The sequence below is a fragment of the Poecilia mexicana genome, unplaced genomic scaffold (assembly GCF_051168715.1).
Source record: "Poecilia mexicana isolate PSO_F unplaced genomic scaffold, ASM5116871v1 scaffold_2, whole genome shotgun sequence".
Taxonomy (NCBI): domain Eukaryota; kingdom Metazoa; phylum Chordata; class Actinopteri; order Cyprinodontiformes; family Poeciliidae; genus Poecilia; species Poecilia mexicana.
This window is the reverse complement of record NW_028263371.1, coordinates 53,421,111-53,442,489: the sequence shown is the minus strand read 5'-3', so window position 1 is coordinate 53,442,489 and position 21,379 is coordinate 53,421,111. Positions and strand designations below refer to the sequence as shown.

The 21,379-nt window shown below is 40.8% G+C and overlaps 1 protein-coding gene across 1 annotated transcript in view; it reads right to left on the bottom strand.

Moving 5' to 3' along the window:
- Positions 1-18,096, bottom strand: part of ttn.2 (titin, tandem duplicate 2) — a gene marked incomplete at its 3' end in the record, with an annotated part of 175,746 nt that extends 157,650 nt beyond the window's left edge. Inside the window, exons 1-22 of the mRNA XM_088008422.1 lie at positions 17,889-18,096; positions 14,368-14,471; positions 13,088-13,291; positions 11,497-11,784; positions 11,337-11,419; positions 10,629-10,846; positions 10,477-10,552; positions 9,584-9,748; positions 7,639-7,875; positions 7,449-7,562; positions 5,317-5,553; positions 5,024-5,083; positions 4,364-4,622; positions 3,766-3,835; positions 3,499-3,690; positions 2,886-3,028; positions 2,351-2,499; positions 2,000-2,227; positions 967-1,208; positions 527-759; positions 277-441; positions 22-190 (exon numbers count right to left, since the gene is read on the bottom strand). Coding sequence (XP_087864548.1) covers positions 22-190; positions 277-441; positions 527-759; positions 967-1,208; positions 2,000-2,227; positions 2,351-2,499; positions 2,886-3,028; positions 3,499-3,690; positions 3,766-3,835; positions 4,364-4,622; positions 5,024-5,083; positions 5,317-5,553; positions 7,449-7,562; positions 7,639-7,875; positions 9,584-9,748; positions 10,477-10,552; positions 10,629-10,846; positions 11,337-11,419; positions 11,497-11,784; positions 13,088-13,291; positions 14,368-14,458 — 3,623 coding nt within the window. The remainder of the gene's footprint in view (positions 1-21; positions 191-276; positions 442-526; positions 760-966; positions 1,209-1,999; positions 2,228-2,350; positions 2,500-2,885; positions 3,029-3,498; positions 3,691-3,765; positions 3,836-4,363; positions 4,623-5,023; positions 5,084-5,316; positions 5,554-7,448; positions 7,563-7,638; positions 7,876-9,583; positions 9,749-10,476; positions 10,553-10,628; positions 10,847-11,336; positions 11,420-11,496; positions 11,785-13,087; positions 13,292-14,367; positions 14,472-17,888) is intronic.
- Between the last annotated feature and the right edge of the window lie 3,283 nt (positions 18,097-21,379).

Genomic DNA, 21,379 nt, shown 5'->3' with positions numbered 1-21,379 from the left:
AAAACAAAACAGTAGAGATACCTGATGTGTGGGTGCTTTGATGGAGTAATGATGTCGCTGTTTTTCAGCCAAACAATATCTGGCAGGGGGTTTCCAATGGCTTTGACAGCCAGTTCCACCAATGTGCCCTGCTTCACGGTGATGTTCTTCAGTTTTTCAACAAACTGAGGTCTGGATACGCTTTCTCTGGCTGCGGATCCCAGAACAAGGCAGAAGTTAATAATGAGACACTTTTAAGGTTTCTGTAGATGTAGCACTCTGTAATCCAAGTTTTACCTTCAACAGAGAGATTAACGGCAACAGATGTTCGTCCAGCTCGGTTCTGAGCAACGACGGTCCATTCTCCAGAGTCTTTTGGCACAGCTGGGACAATGATCAGGGACTGAGTGCCGTCTTCCTTAATCACTATCTTGTGAGTGAAGTCATTGATAATTTGTTGTCCTGAAAGGGAGGATAAGACTGTATTTTTAAAGGCTGAAGGACCAAATAAACAGTCACTAAACATATTTAACACTGTTTCTCTTACCATTGTGGAACCAGTAGGTTTCAGGCATTGGCCTGCCTACAACCTTTAAGTCAAATCTGGCAGTTTGTCCCTCTGCGCATTTGATAGAGGAGGGCTTCATGACAAACACGGGTTTGTAAAGTCTTTCCAGGTGAATTTCATCAGTTTCTTCGAGGCGGCGAGCTGGGGAACGTCCAGGTGAACGTCCAGGTGAACGGCCAGGAGAGCGGCTCAGAGAGCGAGGAGATGCGGATCTAAAAGGGGGAAGCAGTGTGTCACCAGTTAGCAGGCGAGACTTCGGATGCAGCATTCAGAGCAGTAGAGACATTTTCAGGTTTTGGTGTTTCTTTGCAGCCTCTGAAGAGGCAAAACTTCCCCCCTGGTTTGTAGGTAATAGTTCATTTTGTCAATTCATCTCCATTTTCATAATTTCTCAGCATTAACATTTGTTCAGCACTGACCTGATCCTCTGCATTGATGGCTGAGGTGTGTAACTGGGAGGGGTTACACCTCCAGAAGGCTCCACGTAGAGCTTCCCTGAGCTGACGGCATTTCCCTTCATGTTGGAGGCGAAGGCGGTGTACACGCCTTCATCCTCTGGTTGAACCACAGACAGCCGGAGGCTGGCTCGTCCATCCTGAAGGACCTCCATCTGGTACCGGCCACCGGGCCGGATGCGCTGGCCGTCTTTGTACCAAACAATCTGCAGAAGGTTTTATGAATCGCTGTAAGTGACGTGTCAAACTCAAGGCCTGTCATAGCTTTTTATGTGGCCCTTAAGACTCCAGACAGATACATAAAAAGAACCTTCAAAATAACAGTTGTGTGCTTATATATTATTTTATCAATATGACCAAAGCAATTATATATGTATAATGCCAAATTACATCAATAAGTCTCTCAAGTTTTTTGCGATTCTGAACTAATGGAGTGAATAACTGAATTTATTGTACATTTTCTGCAAAAATAGTCAAAAACATTGTGTTTAAGTGACTGACTCCAACCTGCAGGGGGCAGTATTTCTTACTTCTACAACACTGCTGCCTTAATCTTACTTGGTGTCAAGTTAATAGTCTGTGATTGATGTGGCGAGTGACAAAAAGTCACTATTACCATCATGCATAAGTGCAAATATTGCAAAAATATTTCTAAATTAGAACAACAAAACTGTTAATTTTGATTGCAAAAAAATCACAAAAACAATCATGAAATCCTGGAGGGACTGATCAAAGTGAAAAGAGGTTCAATATTATTTAAATTTAGGAACTCAGCGAATGCAGAGACTGTCTTATTTTAACAGTTCACTAATGAGTTTTATTAACACGTACATAATACACGGGTTTCCAGCATATTATTAAAGGTCATAAATACAAAACTCTGATAAATGGTACCACATAAACTTCATCATACTTCACAGAAATGTTCAGATTTGATTGGACTAATTTCCATATTGCAGAGATGAGTTTGACTATATATAAATATATTTTTCTGCACCTTAGGCAGCGGCGTGCCAGACATCCTGCAGTGGAAAGTGACGCCCATTCCCTCCATGATCCGGTAGTTTTTCACTGGCGTCTCGAAGGCCGGCTGCAGCGCCTCTTCTTCTGCGACAGTCACCATCAGCTCTCCGTCCTCAGTCACCAACTCTCTGTAGGTGATCCTCAAGATACGGATCTCAATCTCCTGGATGATCCTCTCCTCAAAGGCTGAAATCATGAACTCCTGAAAGAAAAAGAGCAGAACATTAAACCTGAGGTTAATTTGCTGAAAGAACAATTCACTCCAAGAACTGTACAAAAAATATATAAACCACTGCAAAGTCACTGATCTGCAGAAGACGATTACCGTTTCTGAGACGAAGCTCATGGGGGTGGTCACCCTCCTTTGTTCAAACTCGTACTGAGCTACGACCGGCTGAGGCTCCTGGACCACGGTCGTCGTCACTTCGGTTTTATATGTCACATCTTGTTGCTTCATGTAGGCTTCATATTGTTCTGCAAGCGGAAAGAAAGTAAGAGACTGAACTGCAAAAACACAAAATCCTTCCAAACATTTCTGTCTAGTTTCTTCTGCAAATATCTAGATACACTTGAAATAAAACAAAACTAACTCAAAATAACTTTTCAGAAAGATTTATTGTTTTAAATCAATAATTTTTTTGAATATTGATTAAGAAAAGTACTAGTTCCATTAATAGATTATTTTAATTATAACAGGGAAAAAATTTATTTCTATAAGTGAAGTAATCTGCCAGTGGAGCTACTTTTTCAACTGTAATGAAATATTTGCAATAAGAAAGCAGTCAAAAAGATTTAATATTTGTCGTCGTTCAGTGAGGTCCAAAGCAGAAATAAAGACAAAAAACAGAAAATGCGGATACCTTCATCCAGCAGGATGGCAGTGGCTGACGCTTCCCCGAGAGGATTCTTAGCAAAGACGGAGTATTCTCCTGCATCATCAGCGAAGGTCATTGAGATCTCCAGTCGGCATTCTCCGGTCTCCTTTTTGTAGGCAACTTTATATCTGAAAGGAAGAAAAAAGTCAGTTATCTTCTCTGATTCAGGGGTCGAGGATAGGAGTGGGTGACGTGGAATTATAATTTTATTGTGACATGTGGTGCTGTTGAAATAATGGTAAAAATGACGATAAACTATATATTCCTTCATTTGTATAGTTAAGTGTTTGTAAGTGCATTAACACCACAAACACAAATTCTGCTCTTGAAAAAAACATTCCCATTTGAAACAGGCTTCTTCATTATGCAATATTCACATTTTGCACTTATTTGTACTTCTATTGTGTCTCTACTGCTTCTAAAAACAGTCCAGGTGATTTAAATAAAACATCCAGCAGGTGTTTAGCATTAAATTAATGTTTCTTAGTGTTTGAAAAATGAGCCGTTAAAAAAAATGTCACAAATCAGCTAGCACTGCCCCTCAGCTAGCAAGCCCAGTGAAGCTCACCCCGTTACCTAGCAACCCCGTGGGTCGTACCTGTATCCAGTGGTGAGCGGAACGCCGCTCTTCTTCCAAATGATGTGAGGTCTTGGGTTTCCTGCAATCTGACACTCAAACACAACACTTCCTCCCTCCACCAGCTTCTGGGGAGTGGGCTTCTTAATAAAGAAGGGGGCACCAGTTTCTCCTGTGCTGATCTCCGTCTGCTCCCTCATCTCGACAGCAACGCTGCGGAGAAGCAACATCTGGATTTACATTCAGCTCAGAAACTGCAGCAGAATAGGGTTGGTGTTTAAAACTCACGTTTTGGCTTGTGTGAGCCCAGTTTCTGTGACAGTCACCATCTCCTCTCTGCTCTCTATTTCCTCTGAAACTGCAACATAATCAGAGGACACCAGATTAGGCTGGTTTTTTGTACAGTTTAATCTTAATTTCTCTGTGGTGTATTACAAAGTCATGAACAGAGTTTGCGTTCCAGACAGCCATTTGTCTCTTTCACGGCTTTAACGTGTTTTACCCCAAATCTGACCCTTTTCTGTTGTTAGTTTGCATGTTTTTGTCAGTAATCAGCCTGTAGAAATTAAAGCAAAGACAACCACCAGTTAGGCAGTATGTCAGATATTTAACAATAAACTTATCAATAATTATCAACATTGACTGATACAAAAAAAAAGCTTATATCATGAACCATTTCTCAGGCATATCATCCAGTCCCAGTTTGTGACTCAGACTGGCTATTTGAATCCCACAATCCTTCTTTCTACTTCTCATTCAGGCACCACTTTCTGTTGGTCTACCACATAAAATCCTTATAAAATACTTTGTCTTTGTGGCTGAAATGTGACACAATGTCAGAGTTGTGCATGAACAAGTTGTTGATTTTCGAGTGTCCATCTGTTACCTTTAACGAGCAGGTAGCAGGAGGTGCTGATGGTTCCGGCCTCGTTCGTGGCGGTGCAGGTGAAGCGACCGCTGTCTTCGGCAAACGCCTCGCGGATCATCATCCGGGCGACGCCGTTCTCATAGCTGATCTGGAAGTCAATTGAACTCTCGATTTTGTAGTCCTCTCTGAACCACATGATGATGGGGGCGGGCTGACCGCTGATCTGACACTCCAGGGTCACCGACTCGCCCTCTGTCACCGTCAGGTTCTTCAGGCCCTGAAACAAACCACAGAAATGGTCAGAGACCTGAACAAAAGACTCAGTTCTTAGAAATAATTTTTTGATCCTAATCAATTGTTTTCAAGAATTTCTGAAGATCTTTCAAAATTTACAGATTTTAACCAGGTGAAGCCAAGACTGTCACTAGATGAGTTTTGGGTAGAACATATTTACAGGTAGGTTTTATTGTACAGTTTTTGCTTAATTACTGCCTTGATTGTGTTGTTCTTTAAGCATCTGGTCTTTTTTGAGTCTTTTTACTCCAGTTAATAATTTATCGGTTGCTAAATTAGTTGAGGATTTTTTCCATAATTGCTTAATCACAATGAATCATAGTTAATCACTTTAGCCCTATTTGAAAAGGATAGAAAGAGAAAGTGTAGGGAAAAGTTACTTACTGCCAGGATAGTGGGAGGGACTGCAGGTTCCTGGGCTCTCATTGGCACAGCGACCGCCTCCTATAAAGACAAAACAAGAGTTAGAGAGACAAACAAGATGTGTTTTATGGTCTGCAGGGTTCTGAGAGGATGGAACAGGAAGTTGGTTAGCACAGATAAAAAAGATGAGGGTCTGCAGATGAAGACAGAAGGAGACAAGAGGAGGAGTCTTCAAGAAGGGTGACGTGTGATTGGCTGCAGGGAGGGACTGAGGTCAGAGTTAAAAAAGAAGAGGACAGTGGTAAAGGACCAACCTGAGGCTCCCAGTCCTCAAACTCCTCCTCACTCACTGCATAAGCCCCGCCCTCAAACTGCCTCTGATATCTGATGTCCTTAAACGGGGGTGGGAGGGGCTCCAGCGTCACTCTGGCCTCCACCACCGACCTGCGAGAAGGACTAGGAGACTTGACGGGTTTGATGATCTTCCTGGTGGCGGAGGGGGAGGCCAGCTCTTTGTGCAGAGCAGCGATGGCTGAGCCGGTGATGGACACCTGAACCGGCCAATCAGAGCAGGTTAAACACCACGATCAGGAACAAACAGGAAGTCCACGATTAGTGAGGGAAGACGGTGATGGAGACGTTGAGTGAAGGTCAGAAAGGAGGCGGCAGGCAGCCGGGAAAAAATAAAACCAACTACTGTGCCGTGCAAAAGTTTTTACACCCCTTAAATATTTTTATCTCATTGCCAGTGTTTCTTGAGATCATATGTTACAGACTAACATAAAAAAGTGTAGAATTGAGTAAAATAACAATGAAAAGTGTTTATTTAATTTCTACTCTGGAATCACTAAAGAAAACAGTGATTGTTGATCTGCTGAGATAAATCCAGATATCTGAAGGAAAAACTGAAAAAACTATTTCTCACAACGGCGCTATTAAAAAGCATGGTGGTGGCAGCATTGCACTGTGGGGATGTTTTCCTTCAGCATTTACAGATAAGCTGGTTTTGATGGGAAGACGGATGGAGCTAACTACAAGGAAGGAAACCTGTTGGAGGCTGCAAAAGAAACCCTCAGCATCAAAACATATCTATGTATTATAATGTCCTAGTCAAAGTCCAAATTTAAACGTAGTTGAGAATCTGTGGCAATATTTGAAAATTAATTGAAATAAATGCGCTCTTTCCAATCTAGTTTGTAGATTGTACCAGCAGTAAGAAGGCAGTTCTGGCATCAATTCTCCGTTCAATTCACAATTATATTATTATTACTACTACTACTATTATTATTATTATTATTATTATATATAATTATATAATAAAATCCCAATAAAATACACTGAAGATTCCGATTTTTGAAAGTTCAGGGTTAAAGATGCTCCCACAAGGCACAGAACTACCCTGGACCAGAAAACGATGAAACCGCATGGAAAACACTATAAAATACAAAGCATCCAGTGATTACTGGATTTTCTTAGAAAAGTCAATATGTTGTTCATGTTATTTAGATTTCATTTGTTCACTTCCAAACATTTCTGCATTTCTGGCTGCAACACATTTATGAATCCTTTGGGGAGAAGCAATTCAGCATTGAAGACAAAAAGAAAAGATATTCCAAGAGACAATTTTAATTCTTGTTTGGTCATCAGATCCAGGAACGATGGCAAGTATGAGGAGAAAAGATTGCGAGAGGTTCTTCAGTCGGACAAGAAAAGTCCACGAAAAACCACTGAACAGGATCCAGGTAATGTATATGTCTGCCTGTGTAGCTCCGATCCTACAGCTGATAGAACAACATGGACTTTGAAACCCTTCGTCAGCAAAAATGGAGCAGCCAGAATGTAGAAAGTCACAGAATGCAAACATTCAGGAAGAAGGCCTAAAAAAGACCTGTTGTGCAAAATTAACTTTTCACAAGTTTTTAGACTTCCATTTGGATCCCAAGAGCTTCTAAAACCAGCTTAAAAACTGGAAACTCTTGTGTTTTGTGATCTCAATCATTTTGGAGAAGAAATGCCAGCGACATTAAAATGGAAAACTGAGCTGAATTTTTCTGTAATGTGTTGCAGCCTAAAATGCAGGACTGGATGGAAAATAACCAAAATGAAGCTTGACCTTGACATCAGATATTCAAGAATTGGACAATCATTTAGCTTTTTCCATGTTGTTCCAATGTCTTCCGATTTAGCTTTAGTGAAACCTAAAAACTAAAGGACTGGCTTTAGGTGAAATAACTAGATGAGCGAAAAGTGACCAGTAGGAAGGAGGAGGATCAGTTCGGAGCCGACGGACCGAGACATTGTAGGATCGGAGAGCTGTGCAGGTTTAGGATGGGTGACAGTGAGGAGGGAACCAAAGGGAACCACAGCTGTTACAAATGTGTGTTTGTTAAAGATGGCATGGAGGTTCTGGGGCGGCGACGGCGGGCCCTGCAGCCGAACCTCTTACCTCGCGGCTCGGTTCGGGTTTGGGAACGGAAACTTTAGAAACCGTGAAATGCGGGACTGTGGACGGAGCGACGCCGGAGTCCACATGGGAGGAGACCTCGGCTGTTCTCTGAATCTGGAGTGACCAACACATGAGCCGTTAGGGAGAGTCTGGACCGATCCGGTTTGATCTAACAGTCGAGTCCTCAGACCTGATGGATCTGCTGGACCTCCTGGATCTGGACTTGTCGTTGCTCTTTGGTTTTTGCAGCAACAACCTGCTTGTCTGTTATCACTGCTGCCATTTGCTTCACCTGGAGAACCTCCTCCTCTTCTTCTTCCTCCTCTCCAGCCCAGACCCCCTCCTCATGAATGGGCTGGCGAACACGAGCAAGGTCAACGGCGGCCAACACGGTGGCGACCGCCTCGGCTTTTTTCTCCCCTTCAGTCTAAAGGTACAACCAACAGCAAACAGATCTCAGGAAGGTTGACAGTCGAGTTGAAAAGGTTTAAAATATTCAACCAGGAGAAGAAGAAGAGCAGCAGCATGGGGAACATCAGAGGGAAACAAGGAGATGGAGAAACGTTGGCACTGGGTTCTTCATACGAGTACTATCATTTCCAATTTGAACTAAGAATGGTTTAAAACCTTCAACTTTTCTAAAAGTGAACTCAAGTTTGGAAAGAAGATGTGATTTAGGAAGCACCAGCCCTGTTTGTCCACTTTGATCCAACTTGTTTGTTTGTCTAGAAAGACTGGTTCGTTTGGGGAGGTGTGAATGTATAATCAAACTCCGATGTGGACCAAAAATGTGAACTCTGGTCTAGGTCAAGGTTCAATTGAAGTGAACTCTGGTGCGGTTCGAATGCATATGGGAACGCCAAGTGGCCAAAAGAAGGAGAAGGGCATTCTGGGTAAATACAACCAAAACAAACACAAGAGTCTAGCGCTAGCCAGAGAAATGGTTCGTGGTCTTTCACGAAAGACAAAAGAGAAATCCTACAACCACTAAAATCTCATGCCACTCCATTTTTGTTTACATTTGGTAAACAGGAATTTGTGCTCAGTGTCTTCTTCAGAGGTTTTCATGTTGCTTCCTTCAGTTGTTGTTGGTGCAGCGCCCCCACAGGTGAGGAGGGGGAACATGTTGCTCAAAGAATTTGGATTGTTTGACACAGTGAAAGTGAATCATATCAGCTGAAAATGGAACAAATGTTGCAATTTTGGTCCCCAATCGAACCCAGTCTACCTGACTGTCAGGTGTGAAAACATCCTTAACGGTCTGATGGGTCAACAGGAAGTTAAAGGTTCTTCCTCTGGAGGGAAGTCAAGTTTATATGTATAGAACATTTCAGCAACAAGCCAGTTCAAAGCGCTATGCATCATAAAAACAAAATGCAGTAACCAATTATTAAACAACCAATGAATGTTACATTCTGTCAGATACCATCATCAAGCAAACATACATCAAATATGGTGATCAATGTTCCATTTGCCACTAATAGAAACGGCTCTAAGCAAGCCTTGATTTAAAGGAACTCAGTGTTTCAGCTGTTTGCAGTTTTCTAGAATTTTGTTCCATATTTCTGATGCATAGAAGCTGAATGCTGCTTCTCCTCGTTTGGTTCTGGTTCTGGGGATGCAGAGCAGACCAGAACCAGAAGATCTGAGGGGTCTGGAAGGTTGAAACAACAGCAGATCTTTAATCTATTGTTGTGCTAAACCGTTCTGTGATTTATAAACTAACAACAGGATTTTAAAGTCTATCCTCTGAGCTACACGGAGCCAGTTTGTGGACCTTAAAACTGGTGTCATGTGTTCTATCCTTCTGGTTTTAGTCAGAATGCCAGCAGTAGCATTTTGGGTCAGCTGCGTCATTCTGATAGATTTTTTTAGTCAGACCTGTGAAGACGCTGTTGCAGTAATCAATGTGACTAAAGATAAACACATGGATGAGTTTCTCTAAATCGAGCTGGAATGTTAATCCTTTAATCCAGGAAATGTTCTGGGCTGGCTTTGTAACTGTCTTTATGTGGCTCTGAATGTTCAGGTCTGAGTTCATCACAACTCCCATCTGATCCAGAGGATCCAAGATACAAACACATCCAACAGTAAACACCGGATCGGATCAGAACTGAGAAGGACCCTCCACTCACCTCTCTGCTGGCGGCCACCTGATGCTCCCACTGTTTCTCCAGCTGTGTGGAGCTGCTGATGCTGCTCATACTGCTCATACTGGTCATGCTGGTCATACTGGTGTAGCCTTCAGCCATGTAATCCCCCTGCTTCCAGGGCGGCAGAACCTCAGCGGACCCAGATACCTAAAGCAGACAGGAGGAAGGCTTTGGATGACGCAGCAAGAGAACTCCCTTTGGTTCTGATGCAAACTGGATTTACTGAAAAGTTTGTTAGTTTCATGCATAAAGGATTAGATTCCTCATTTTCTGAATATATACAATAAATGAAATTAAATGTTTTAGTCTAAGTCTGATCCTGTACAAAACAGGAAACCTTACCTGAGTGAAGCTGACACCCACACCTTCTTTAAATCAAATTAAATTGGTGTCAAATGTTTGTGTCGCTATCATTTTAAAAGATATTAATCTTTTTATATTAAGATATTAATAATTAAAGGTCAACCAGCCCCCAAAACTTTTAGAAAATCATAAAAATTTGGTGTAAATCAAACTGTGCTAGCTAACTTCTGCTACATCCTTTTTGGCTGCCAACTTGTATTTAGACATGGTTGCCATTTTTACAGCTTCAGATCTTTCTCAGTTAAAGCTGATCCACAAAAAGACTGAAAATCATATCTTTTTTTTCAATTACATTTATGTAAAAAGATCAAATAAACAACAGAATAAGGTTGAATGTTTAGTTTTTGTGCCAGAAAGTTTTGGAGAAAACCACGAAAAGTAAACAGACAGCCGTTTATGAAGTAAATGAAGAGTTTATGCTTGAATCAAAACCCAAAATGTTTCTCAAACATCTCAGGATGTTTTTAATAGTTAAAGGTTTAGATGAAACAGCCGGACTTGGTCCCTCTCACCTGTTTTCTGGTCATCAGGGGAGACCGGACAGGTCTGATGGGAGAGATGGACATCCTGCTGGAGGGAGAGACGGGTCTGCAGAGGACACCACTTCATTAAACCTCACAGCTCAGCCGTTTGAACCACAGCGCACCTGCAGGCGGACGCTTACCTGACAGGAGCGGGCGTTGGCCCCTTCACGTGTCTGACGGGTGAAGGCGACTGCTGGCGGCCTCCCGTTACCTTGGAGATGAAGGATGGCGGAGACCTGGATGTGGGTTTTGGTGGGACCCTCGGTGGGGTTTTGTGAGCAATGTGTTGAGTCATGATTCCTCCTTCAACGTGCATCTCCATCATGGTGGTGGCCTGGAAACTGGCCTCCATGGATTTCTGGAGAACACGGAGAAACATTTCAGGTTTTAAAGGTTCCAAAAGCAAATTTTGATCCAATTTACTTATTTCAATCTTTAAGGCAGACATTTTCCGGATGTACTTTTCCCAAAGGTTTTCTCAAATAACGACTTACTTTTCCAGTGGTTTTCTCAAGACAAGTTAGTTTAACTCATTAACTCATTATCTTGAGGAAACTGTCATAAAATGAACTCATTATCTCAAGAAAACATCATTTTCAAAACAGCACTAAAACTTTAAGAAAGGCCTCTTGAAATAGGTTTTCCCGATCACGTTATTTTAACAGTATTTCTTATTTTTATTTATGAAATTCTATTAATATAATTTTTCATCTTGTGTTTGTCTTACGAGACTACAGATGGAAATTAGCACAATATTGTACATTCATTGATATTTAAATTAAATAAAATCGATTAAATTTAATTTAACGCCACTGATGGCCACTAGGTGTCACTCTGACTCCACTCACCCTCTCCACTGTGGCTCCAGACATCTCCATCTGGGATGTGGACATGATCGTCTTTGTTTTCTTAATGGGAACTGCTTCTTCACCTTTATCAGACACACAGCAGGAAGTTTAACTCCAGTCCAAACAGTCAGAACCAGAACCTGAACCGGACTTAGCTCACCTTGAACCAGCAGCTCGCAGGTGGACGTGGCCCGCCCGCTGCTGTTGGTGGCCGTCACAGAATACGCCCCAGAATCCTCTGGGAAGGCCTCAGCGATCAGCAGACTGTACAGGTCTCCATCCTGCAGGATCTGGAAGTCGGTGGAGCTCTGGATCTCGGCTCCCTCCCTGTAGAACTTCACCACAGGTGTGGGGATGCCTGAGACTCTGACGCTCAGCCTCACCTGGCTGCCCTGCCTCACTGTGGAGCTCTGGAGTCTCTGAATGAAGGTCGGTGGCGCCGTCTCGGCTGCAGGAACCCAAAGAAAAATCAGGACATTTTCATCAATTTTAAACTTTAAACCAGAAATAAAGGATCATCCCTGAACTTTGACCTCATCTAGCATTCCCTGCCGACCTCCGTTGTTCTGTAAATGATGATTCAAACGCCATCATCGCGTAATAAAAGTCCAGATTCCAGTTAAGGAAAGCTATGCTGCAGCAGCTGCATCTATATCGGTTTTATCACTGGATTAAATAACAAGCTCTGCCCACACAGCTGATGGTGGGATAAATTTAGACTCGGACCGGAGCGCACTGCTTCACTCTTAAACTTTTATTCACCCAACGTCACGGTTCAGTTAGCTGCTGTCATTAAAATGACACTGAACACCGACGGTCAGTAAACTGAGGGATGAAATACCAGCTGCTGCTGCGAAGGTGTCGATGTGTGAATTTAGGAGCAAAATATAACTTAATGTTGTGAAATTAGTTTCTCAATCTGAATTTAATCTTGTTGTCATAACATGTAATCCATAATCCAGGATCTGACTCTGAAGCAGCAAAAGCTCTAAGTTTTTTCTTTCCTTTGTCATTGTTCCTTCGTCTCTTGATCTTTGTCTTTGCTCTATAAACTTTACTGCCTGATGAAACACTTTCAATTTAATCCAGTCAATTATGTAACAGTGGGAAAATGTCATTTCCTCTAGACGGAGGTCCAAATCTGACCCAGCTCCATAAGACAACCGGACCCACCAGACATTATTTAAACTAACATCTAAACTTTTCACCTTTTTTTGATTAGAATTTGTCAATTTCTTCCTTAATTATTTCTAACCTATTTTTAAACAATTATCTATTTTCTTCATTTTTAAAATAATTTTTCAGTTCTTAAAAATATATATTTATATATTATATATATAAAAAACTATTTTGTTAGTTTTTTCTTCAAATTAATCAATAATTTTTTTTAAAAAGTATGTGTAGTTCAAAGATATCTTATGATCAATAATCAATAATTGGTGGATAATAAAAACTGATTACATTAGTGAGGATGAAATAAATCCAGTTCATAAATCACCTAATTGAAGCTGGAAATCTGACTCCAGTTAATGATCAATCAATTACTAAATTAGTTGACAATTATTTCAATAATTAATTAATCACAATTAATACAATTAATCATTTCAGGCATAATTGACTGTTAGTCTGAGGTTTTGGTTTTCAGGAAAATAACAAAATGATCAAACATGGAAGAAAATCAACTAGAGAGATTATGTCTCAGAATCACTCAGTCTGTTTGTGGTGCAGACGGTCTAGTCCAATCATCTCACCTGTAACCAGGAGCTCAGCGGTGCTCGTGGCTTGTCCAGCGCCGTTGGTGGCTCTGACAGAAAAGCGTCCGCTGTGTGCGGCGGTCACAGCGGGGATGCTCAGAACAGCGCGGCCGTCGCTGAACGAGATCTGGACGCCGGGCAGAGCTGCGGCGGAAAGAACCTGGCCATCACGGAACCAGCTCACCTCAGGAACTGGAAAACCTGCAGAGGAGAAGGTCAGGGGTCAGGGGTTAGGGAAGCAGGAACGACATGCTGCAGAACTTCAACTATAAAACACTGAAATTTTACTGTAAGTCAAGAGACTGCACCAAAAAACAATCCACCTTAAAACCAAGCAGATAAAGTAGCCCAATCACCAAATAACTGAAATTTACTAAAAAATAAGAACTTGGAAATTTCTGAGTTTAAAAAGTTGAAAATTTGCAAAAAAAAGAAATGAGAAATTGTGAGAGTAACCTCAGAAATTTTCAAGAAAAAAATGTAGATTTGATCACTTTTGTAACTCAAAAATGTCCAAGTTTTTTTCTATGGTAATTTATTTTTCCTTTTCTTTATCTACAATTCCCCTTATACACCATTGTAGATTTTGCATTTTTCTGTATTAAAAGAAAATAATTTAATTTTCAGTTTTTTGGGGTTTAATTGAACAAATTTATTTTCAGTAATAAAAACAGGATTTGGGTCACTTTGTTATGTTTGGTCAGGATTAATGAATTAAATAAAACTTGATTTGGATGTTTGTGGATAAATAATTGTACATTTTGCTAAAGCTTGGTTTTTAAACACTTTGCGCTGTACTTTACATGTTTCTTTGTAAGAAACGTATACCTGTCATAATTTTACCCTTGTTACAAATTAAAAGCCTCCATCTGCATCTACAGGCCAAATCTGTATCATTTTTGAATTGCAGTTGGTTTGGGAGTCGCAGAAAATCAGCTCACAGACTAAAACCAACAAAGTGCAGTTAGTTTGTTGTAGTTTATTTTTACTTGTTTACCAATGCAGTGAACCTATTGTTTTTGTCAGTTTCATTATTTATTTTACATTGGCTGCTACACAAATTAAAATTGTCTTTACATGTTTGACCAAGCTTGTAAAGCTACAGGTGTATTTAAATGTGCTGTACTAGTGCAGAGTAATCAAATAAATGTGTAATTCTTTACATTTATGCCTGTGTTTAAAAAGAAAGAAAGAAATGTTTTAAGTGAGTTCAGCTTTTGCTTGTGATGCTCAGATATTGCAGAGTTACGTGATGCCGCCATCAGATGTTTTCTTACCACTAACTTGAGCCTCGAACGAAGCGGCACTACCCTCCAGTGCCACGACGCTCTGCAGCGGCTGAGTAAACGTCGGCGCTTGTGTTGACATCACGGTCGGCACCCTGAGGACGGCAACACAGAACCATCAGAAACAAGATGCTCCCTTACAACCTGAAACTATTGTCTAATTACCTACATATGGAACTGGAGAAGATAAACTGGTACCAACAGGTTTAATATTTACATTCTGACAGCAGCAGACACTTTTCTTTTAGTGCCGCAACTCACAATTATTTTAGTAATCCATTAATCTATCAATTATTCTAACGATTAATCGATTAATTAGATTTAAAAATGGGACACTCTACAAATTTTCATTTAACCACCTGAGCCTCCATCTTTCTATGTACTGGAAATATATTAAAATATATTAGAAATACATTAAAAATGCAAATAAATAATTAAATTCCTTTTTAAAATAAGAAACTGAACATTTTATTGACTAAAGTGCAATAACATAAGACATACTTACAGACAAATATGTTTTTATCTTAAATGGCTTAATTACTGCTCTGAATATGTTGTTTTTTCACTAAACTGCCTTTCGTACTTCAGGTGACGATTAATCGATTACTAAATTTGTTGACAATTATTTTTAATAATCGATTAGTCATTTCAGTCCAACTTTCTTTTTAAGCAGAAATGCTTGAATATCCAAAGCTTTAGAAACATCAAGATACTAGTTTATAGTCCAAGCAAAAGGATTTTACTGGATTTGATTATCGTTAGTTTAAGTGTAAGCTGGAAGTTTAAGCTGTTTGAAGCTGAAGGAGAATAAGAATCAGAATCACTTTATTACCAGTAAAAAGATCCAAGGCTGGGAAATGGCTTTAATTTAAGGGTGAAAAAATAAATAGTAATATATGTAAAATAAAATATGACTAGAATAGAAGAGCAGCTAGTGAGATGTTCATTAAACTCCTGAATGCTACTCAGAGAGGGAGTTCAACTCAGAAGCTAACAGGTAAGATGGCAGCCAGTGAACATAAGACCTGCTACAGGAAACAGGAGCACCCAGAGAAAACCAACACATCCACGAGGAGAACAACGTGAAACATGCAAACACCAAACAGGAAGATCCCAACCAGAATTCAAACCGTCAACCATCAGCTGTGAGGCAACAGGGAGCCATCGAACTGAAATCTGACTGTGGGCTGGAAATGGGAAACAATCCTGATTTAACGGAAACCACCACCTGGCTGGAAAACAACGGATGGATGGATGGATGGATGGATGGATGGATGGATGGATGGATGGATGGATGGATGGATGGATGGATGGATGGATGGATGGATGGATGGATGGATGGATGGATGGATGGATGGACGGACGGACGGACGGACGGACGGACGGACGGACCGGACGGCTTGTTTTTCAAATTCTTGGTTCTGATTCATCCAGTTCTGAAGGTTCCCATTCCACACACTTCCATTAATTTCTGAATGAGTATTAAATTGTTCTGTTTGGACCTGGATGGTTCTGCTCATCCCTGAATGTTCCTGTTTGGACTTCAGCAGCTTCCGTCAGATTCTAATTACCATTTTGTGGTCCATTCTGGGGAAATTAACCCAGTCTAAATCTGATTGGACCAGTCCTTTTCTGTCTGGTTGTTCTAAGTTGTTCTTTTAAACCAATTTGATCCAATTGATCTTCAATTGGATATTGATACCTGCCCAAATTTTCATTTTGATGCATCCTGATATGAGTTTCAAGAATAATTTCTTTTTCTGGTAATTTTGCTTAGTTTTAATGTTTTATAATAGAAACCAAGTATTTTAATTCTCATGTGAGCTGCTTGTTTCCATCTTATTCTGCTTTAGAGGATTAAAACAGAACAGAACCAACATAGGTGAACATTACCAGAACCAGAACTGGTTCCTGCTGGGCTGAACGCAGGAAAAATGTCTCATTATAAGTGAAAAAATCTGCCAATATTTTCAAACATATTGATTTAAAATCAGCGTGTTTATCTTGCTGACTTTTTAGTTACTTTTGTCCCATTTCAAGTGTATTAATTATTTGAACTAGAAACTAGACAAAAATGTTGTTTTTGCCTTTTAATGCAGCCATTTTACATGTTTAAACATCAAAAATACATTTTTATTTTTTATATAATATTTTATTTATGTTTAACGTAAACACTCTGCCCCCTACAGGTCATAACCAGCAAGTGCTTCAGGAGTTTGCCACGATCAGATTTTAAAACATTATAAACATGTAAACATCCGGTTCTGAATGTTCTGGTAGATCTGAGCTGTCTATAATTAAACCTGAGTGATTATGAAGCCTTTCTTTTTTTTAACTGACATTTGAAGCTGGTGTTGTTGTGATGTGAGTTTATTTCGTTTAGTAAATCAGAACATCAAAAACAAACCCTGAGTTTCAGCAGAAACAAAAAACTTTTCTCATCACAAAGCAGCAAATTTCTGTTTGTTTCTGAAATGGTTTTGTTTCTGAACCCCGCAGTGATCATTCAGACTACATAAGCATCAGATTTTCATTTGAAAATAGAAAACTGAACATATTTGTTGAGTTTTGGAGTGAAATAAGCCTTTTTCTTTAAAATAAACCACAATGAGCAGATGAATCATCCACTTTACAGGAGGAAGCTACAAACATCATGTGGACCAAAATTGTCGATTCAAAAAGTGCTTCCAGGCACTTTTGAATCGACTGCAGTTTCACTGCAAAAACACAAAATCTTAACAAGTATTTTGGTCTAATTACCAGCAAATATCTTAGTAGACGAACTAACTTACAAGTAACCATTTAGGAAGATAGAGGAGCTTGTTTTAAGTCAATAATCCGTGAATACCAGCTCCACTGGCAGATTATTTCACCTGTAACATGGAAAAATGTCTTGTTATATGTGAAATATTCTGCCAGGAGGAACTCAAACTTTTTCATCAATACTAAGGAGTTATTGACTTAAAATAAGCTCCCATTTTTCCAAAAAGTAACTTTTAAGTTAGTTTTGTTTTATTTCAAGTGTACTAAAATGTTTCCACAAGGAACTACACCAAAAGTCATTCCTAGTGGATTTTGTGTTTTTGCACACATTCAGTCCAAGGGCCACAAATGGCCCCCGGGCCGTACTTTGGACACCCCAGAGGAAAACCTCTCAGACAGAAACTTTGTGGTCGGATCATCAGAAGGACTCCTGCAGCTGCTGCTTTCCAAAATAAGAGCCTCAGTGAGGTGTTGCTTCTGTCAATCAGCCCAGTCTGAACTGAGGGGGGGGGGGTCCAGGTGCTATAAATACACCTTCCAGCCCCCGGGGTTGACTGACAGCCACCATGTGGGGCACATATCTGAGAGCTGATAGCCCTGCTGCTGATTCCCTTAAAAAGCCATCAGCCTCTGGGACGCTCAGCAGCTATTCTGGGCGGTCTGCATCACCTCCAGCAGCAAGTGGTAGAAACCTTCATGGCTTCCGAAAACCCAAAGTCCGTCCCAACAACTAAAACTCTGCCACTCACCTGTCAGCGCAAGGATGCCTGGGGGGCCCACGGCAGGGCGGGGTGCAGGAAATCTAAAATCTTTATCCAGAAACGGGTCAGAAAGTCCAGAAGAGCAGCTGAGCGGCGCAGGAAGCCCTCAGAAAAAAACAAAACTACAGGCCAGCGCCGTGTAGTTCTGTTTTTCCTCCTGACAGCAGTCCCTCCAGCCGAGGCGTCCGGGCCGGGAACGCTGACTCTGCTCAGGGCTGCCCACCGACCGCCGGGGGCTTTATACGCCCCTGACATCACGCAGGGACAGGCCTCTGATTGGTCGGAGCCGCAGGGCATCCTGGGAGGGATGGACACTTTATACAAGTCATTGCAGCAGCTGCTGCCTGGAAATCAAGAGATCAGTTGAAGAGAAATCTGCTTCATTCAGAGGAATCAGGGATCTATGGAGGAGGATTTATGTTGAACTCAGAAGATTCTCACAATTCTGACTTTAATTTCAGAAAATTAGTCAGAATTTTGAGATCAAAGTCAGATTTCTGAAGAATATAAGAACAGTTTGCTGTGTCTTTGAAGTGTGTGGATAAAATGTTGACTAGAATGTGCAAATAATGTTCTAACAACTTAACCTCATGTTTGAGTCGTGATGCTTTTGTTTAGAAGGAACAATTTCTTGTTTATAAGCACAAAGGCAAATTAATCAAAAGACAGAACATAAGTTGTAACGGAGCTTATAAAATATATCTTATTTGCAGCTTTCTTGATAGAGACAACATGTATGTTTATGATGTAAATAATGCTTGTGATTTAAACTATGCATTTGTTTAATTATAACCCAAAAATAAAGCTAATTTACATTGTGAACCTTATTTTAAGTTCATCAGTAAAGTATGTCAAGTATCTACAACTAATATGGCTTGACTTGATGACAATAATATCTTTGTTTCTTTATCAACTATTTGCCAAACCGTCTCCACGTCTATTAACCTGTCATTCACGAGAGGACCCAAATTTGGGTCCTCTCGTGACAGGGGTGTCAAACTCCAGTCCTCAAGGGCCACTGTCCTGCAACTTTTAGATGTGCCTCTGCTGCACCACACCTGAAAAGAATAATTAGGTCATTAGCAAGGCTCAGGAGAACCGATCTACACAGGGAGGAGGTAATTAAGCCATTTCATTCCACTGTTTTTTACCTGTGGCACATCTAAACACTGCAGGACAGCGGCCCTTGAGGACTGGAGTTTGACACCACATTGTGAATGACAACCTGTGAATGACAGGTTAAAGGCCTTTCTGTCAAACCAGAACAGCGATCTTCAGAAATGCAATCAAACACTAACAGTGTGTTTTAAAACTGTCATTTTAAAACTGAATTTGTGGTATTTTAATGAAGGGTAATATAAAAAAAATGACCAAAACTGACAAATAAGAAAACGGAATCACTTTTTCTTTCTTTGCTCTGTCCTTTCAGTGACAGGTGACCTTTCATACAGAACCAACCTTTGGTTCTGCTGGAGATTCTTCCTGTTAAAGGGAAGTTTTTCCTCTCCACTGTCACTGCATGGATCCTCAGTATGATGCATTGCTTAATCTTCCTTTGTTGGAAGTTCTTCCTGTTAAAGGGAAGTTTTTCATCTCCACTATCTCCACATACACCTTCAGTATGGTGATGGAGATGGAGAATAGTTTTGAGCTCATGGTTGAGAATGTAAGGCCTTGTTAACACTACATGGTGTATGGATGAAGAAGATATAGAAGACCATCAACAGTTTTTGTTGATATGGAGACTGAAGACACCAGATGGCTTCAGACTGGTAGATGGTCTGGATATCAAGATGGTCGCTGTGGCACAAGACTCCAAACCCACCGGCAGGAAATGTGGTTTGCTACTTCCTGTAGCCACCGCTCAAGGCTCTGAGGTCATCGGATGAGTTCAAGGAAATTTGTGACGGAGTACAACGAAGCGATGGATCCATCACAGGTTCGATGCTTGTTTCAGGAAAAACACGGTGGGCTGTGTGAAAGGTAGAAGTTTTGCTCTTGGGTACAGCAACCAGAACAGAGCTTGTGTTCCCAGCGGCGGGCAAAGGTGTGTAAGGAATCCATTATAAAGGTCACTAAGAAGGTAGCGATGACAAAAAACACGACCAATAATCCACAGGGGAAAAGCCATTCAGACACCTTGACCACCACCACCATCCCCTCCCCCCGACCAGACAGAAAAGAGTTAGATCTGGTACCTGCACTTGTCATGTTGTCCTTCAGGCTCATCTTGTTTTCGTCTGATTTCACCCTCATCGCCCCTCATGGCTCAACGGAAAAGCTCTTCATCGGCATCCCCTCGCTGATGAATGACCCAGTGACCCGGACACACCTGACTTCCTCAAGAAATTCTGCAGGTGTTTTGTTGTTCAAGTGATATTTACGTGTGGGTTTTTGGAAAGTGTCGATTCATTCTTAGTAGGTAAGTAGTAATAGTAGTTTTTTACGTTACTTGTATATATAAAGACCTTAACGCCAATATTGTCAATATATTTTTTTTATTGTAGCATTGTGATATTTGTCATTAAATATCTTTTATGTGATGTTTGTTTAAAACAAAGTAGAAAAAAGCCTGTAAGAAACAGAATCAAGCTGATTGAAGGCAGCCATTTTAATACTGTCAGAACAGTGATGGTAGATGAAGAACTAACACCAAAGCGCCACCTATAGGCCTCTCTCCAGATCGACTAAATAAATCTTCCTCATTTTATTTTCCCCCTCTGTGGGCTGTCACCTCATCCTGGTGGAGGGGTTTGAGTGTCCCAGAGATCCTAGGAGCTGTCAGACTTCATGGCTCTGGTTGGGTCGGGTCTGCCGGGGCAAACGGCTCCTAGATGAGGAATCGGACCAAGAGCAGCCCAAAGACAGCGTAGAACTATAGACAGAAGTCAGGGTTTCGCTCAGTGTTTTATCCTGTGCGGTCCTCCACCAGACTATGGGTTGTTGGTTATTTTAAATAGGGATTCTTCCACACTGGTGGCAGTAAAGACGGGTTTAGCTAAAGGTTTATATTTGAGGCATTGAAGTGGCTGTGTGGGTTATGAACCACTTGTGCTGTCCCTTCAGCGGCCCTTTAGTTTCTGTAATTTCTGAATTATGATGCCTACTTGTGCATCTGTGACTTTATGTAACATCATTTTTAACCCAAACACACAGCAAGCCACTGATGGACGACCCAGCATCCATTTTGACTTGAACTTCCTTAAGGAATGCTACAGGTATTTTGCTGGTAAGTGACATTTACAAGTGTGAGTTGAAAAGTGGCAATTTTATTCTGAGTTGTTAAAGGGTTTGACCTGAAACCTGCGTCTGTCTTGTTATCCTCCTGGATCATCTTGTTTTCATCTGATTTCTAATGATAAGCATTGGAGATTAAATTAAAAAAATAGGGACTGAACTGTTTTTTATATCTGCGTTTTATAAATGGCGCATTTCCATGATTTTGTTTTAAACTAACCTGTTTAAACCAATAAAAAGCC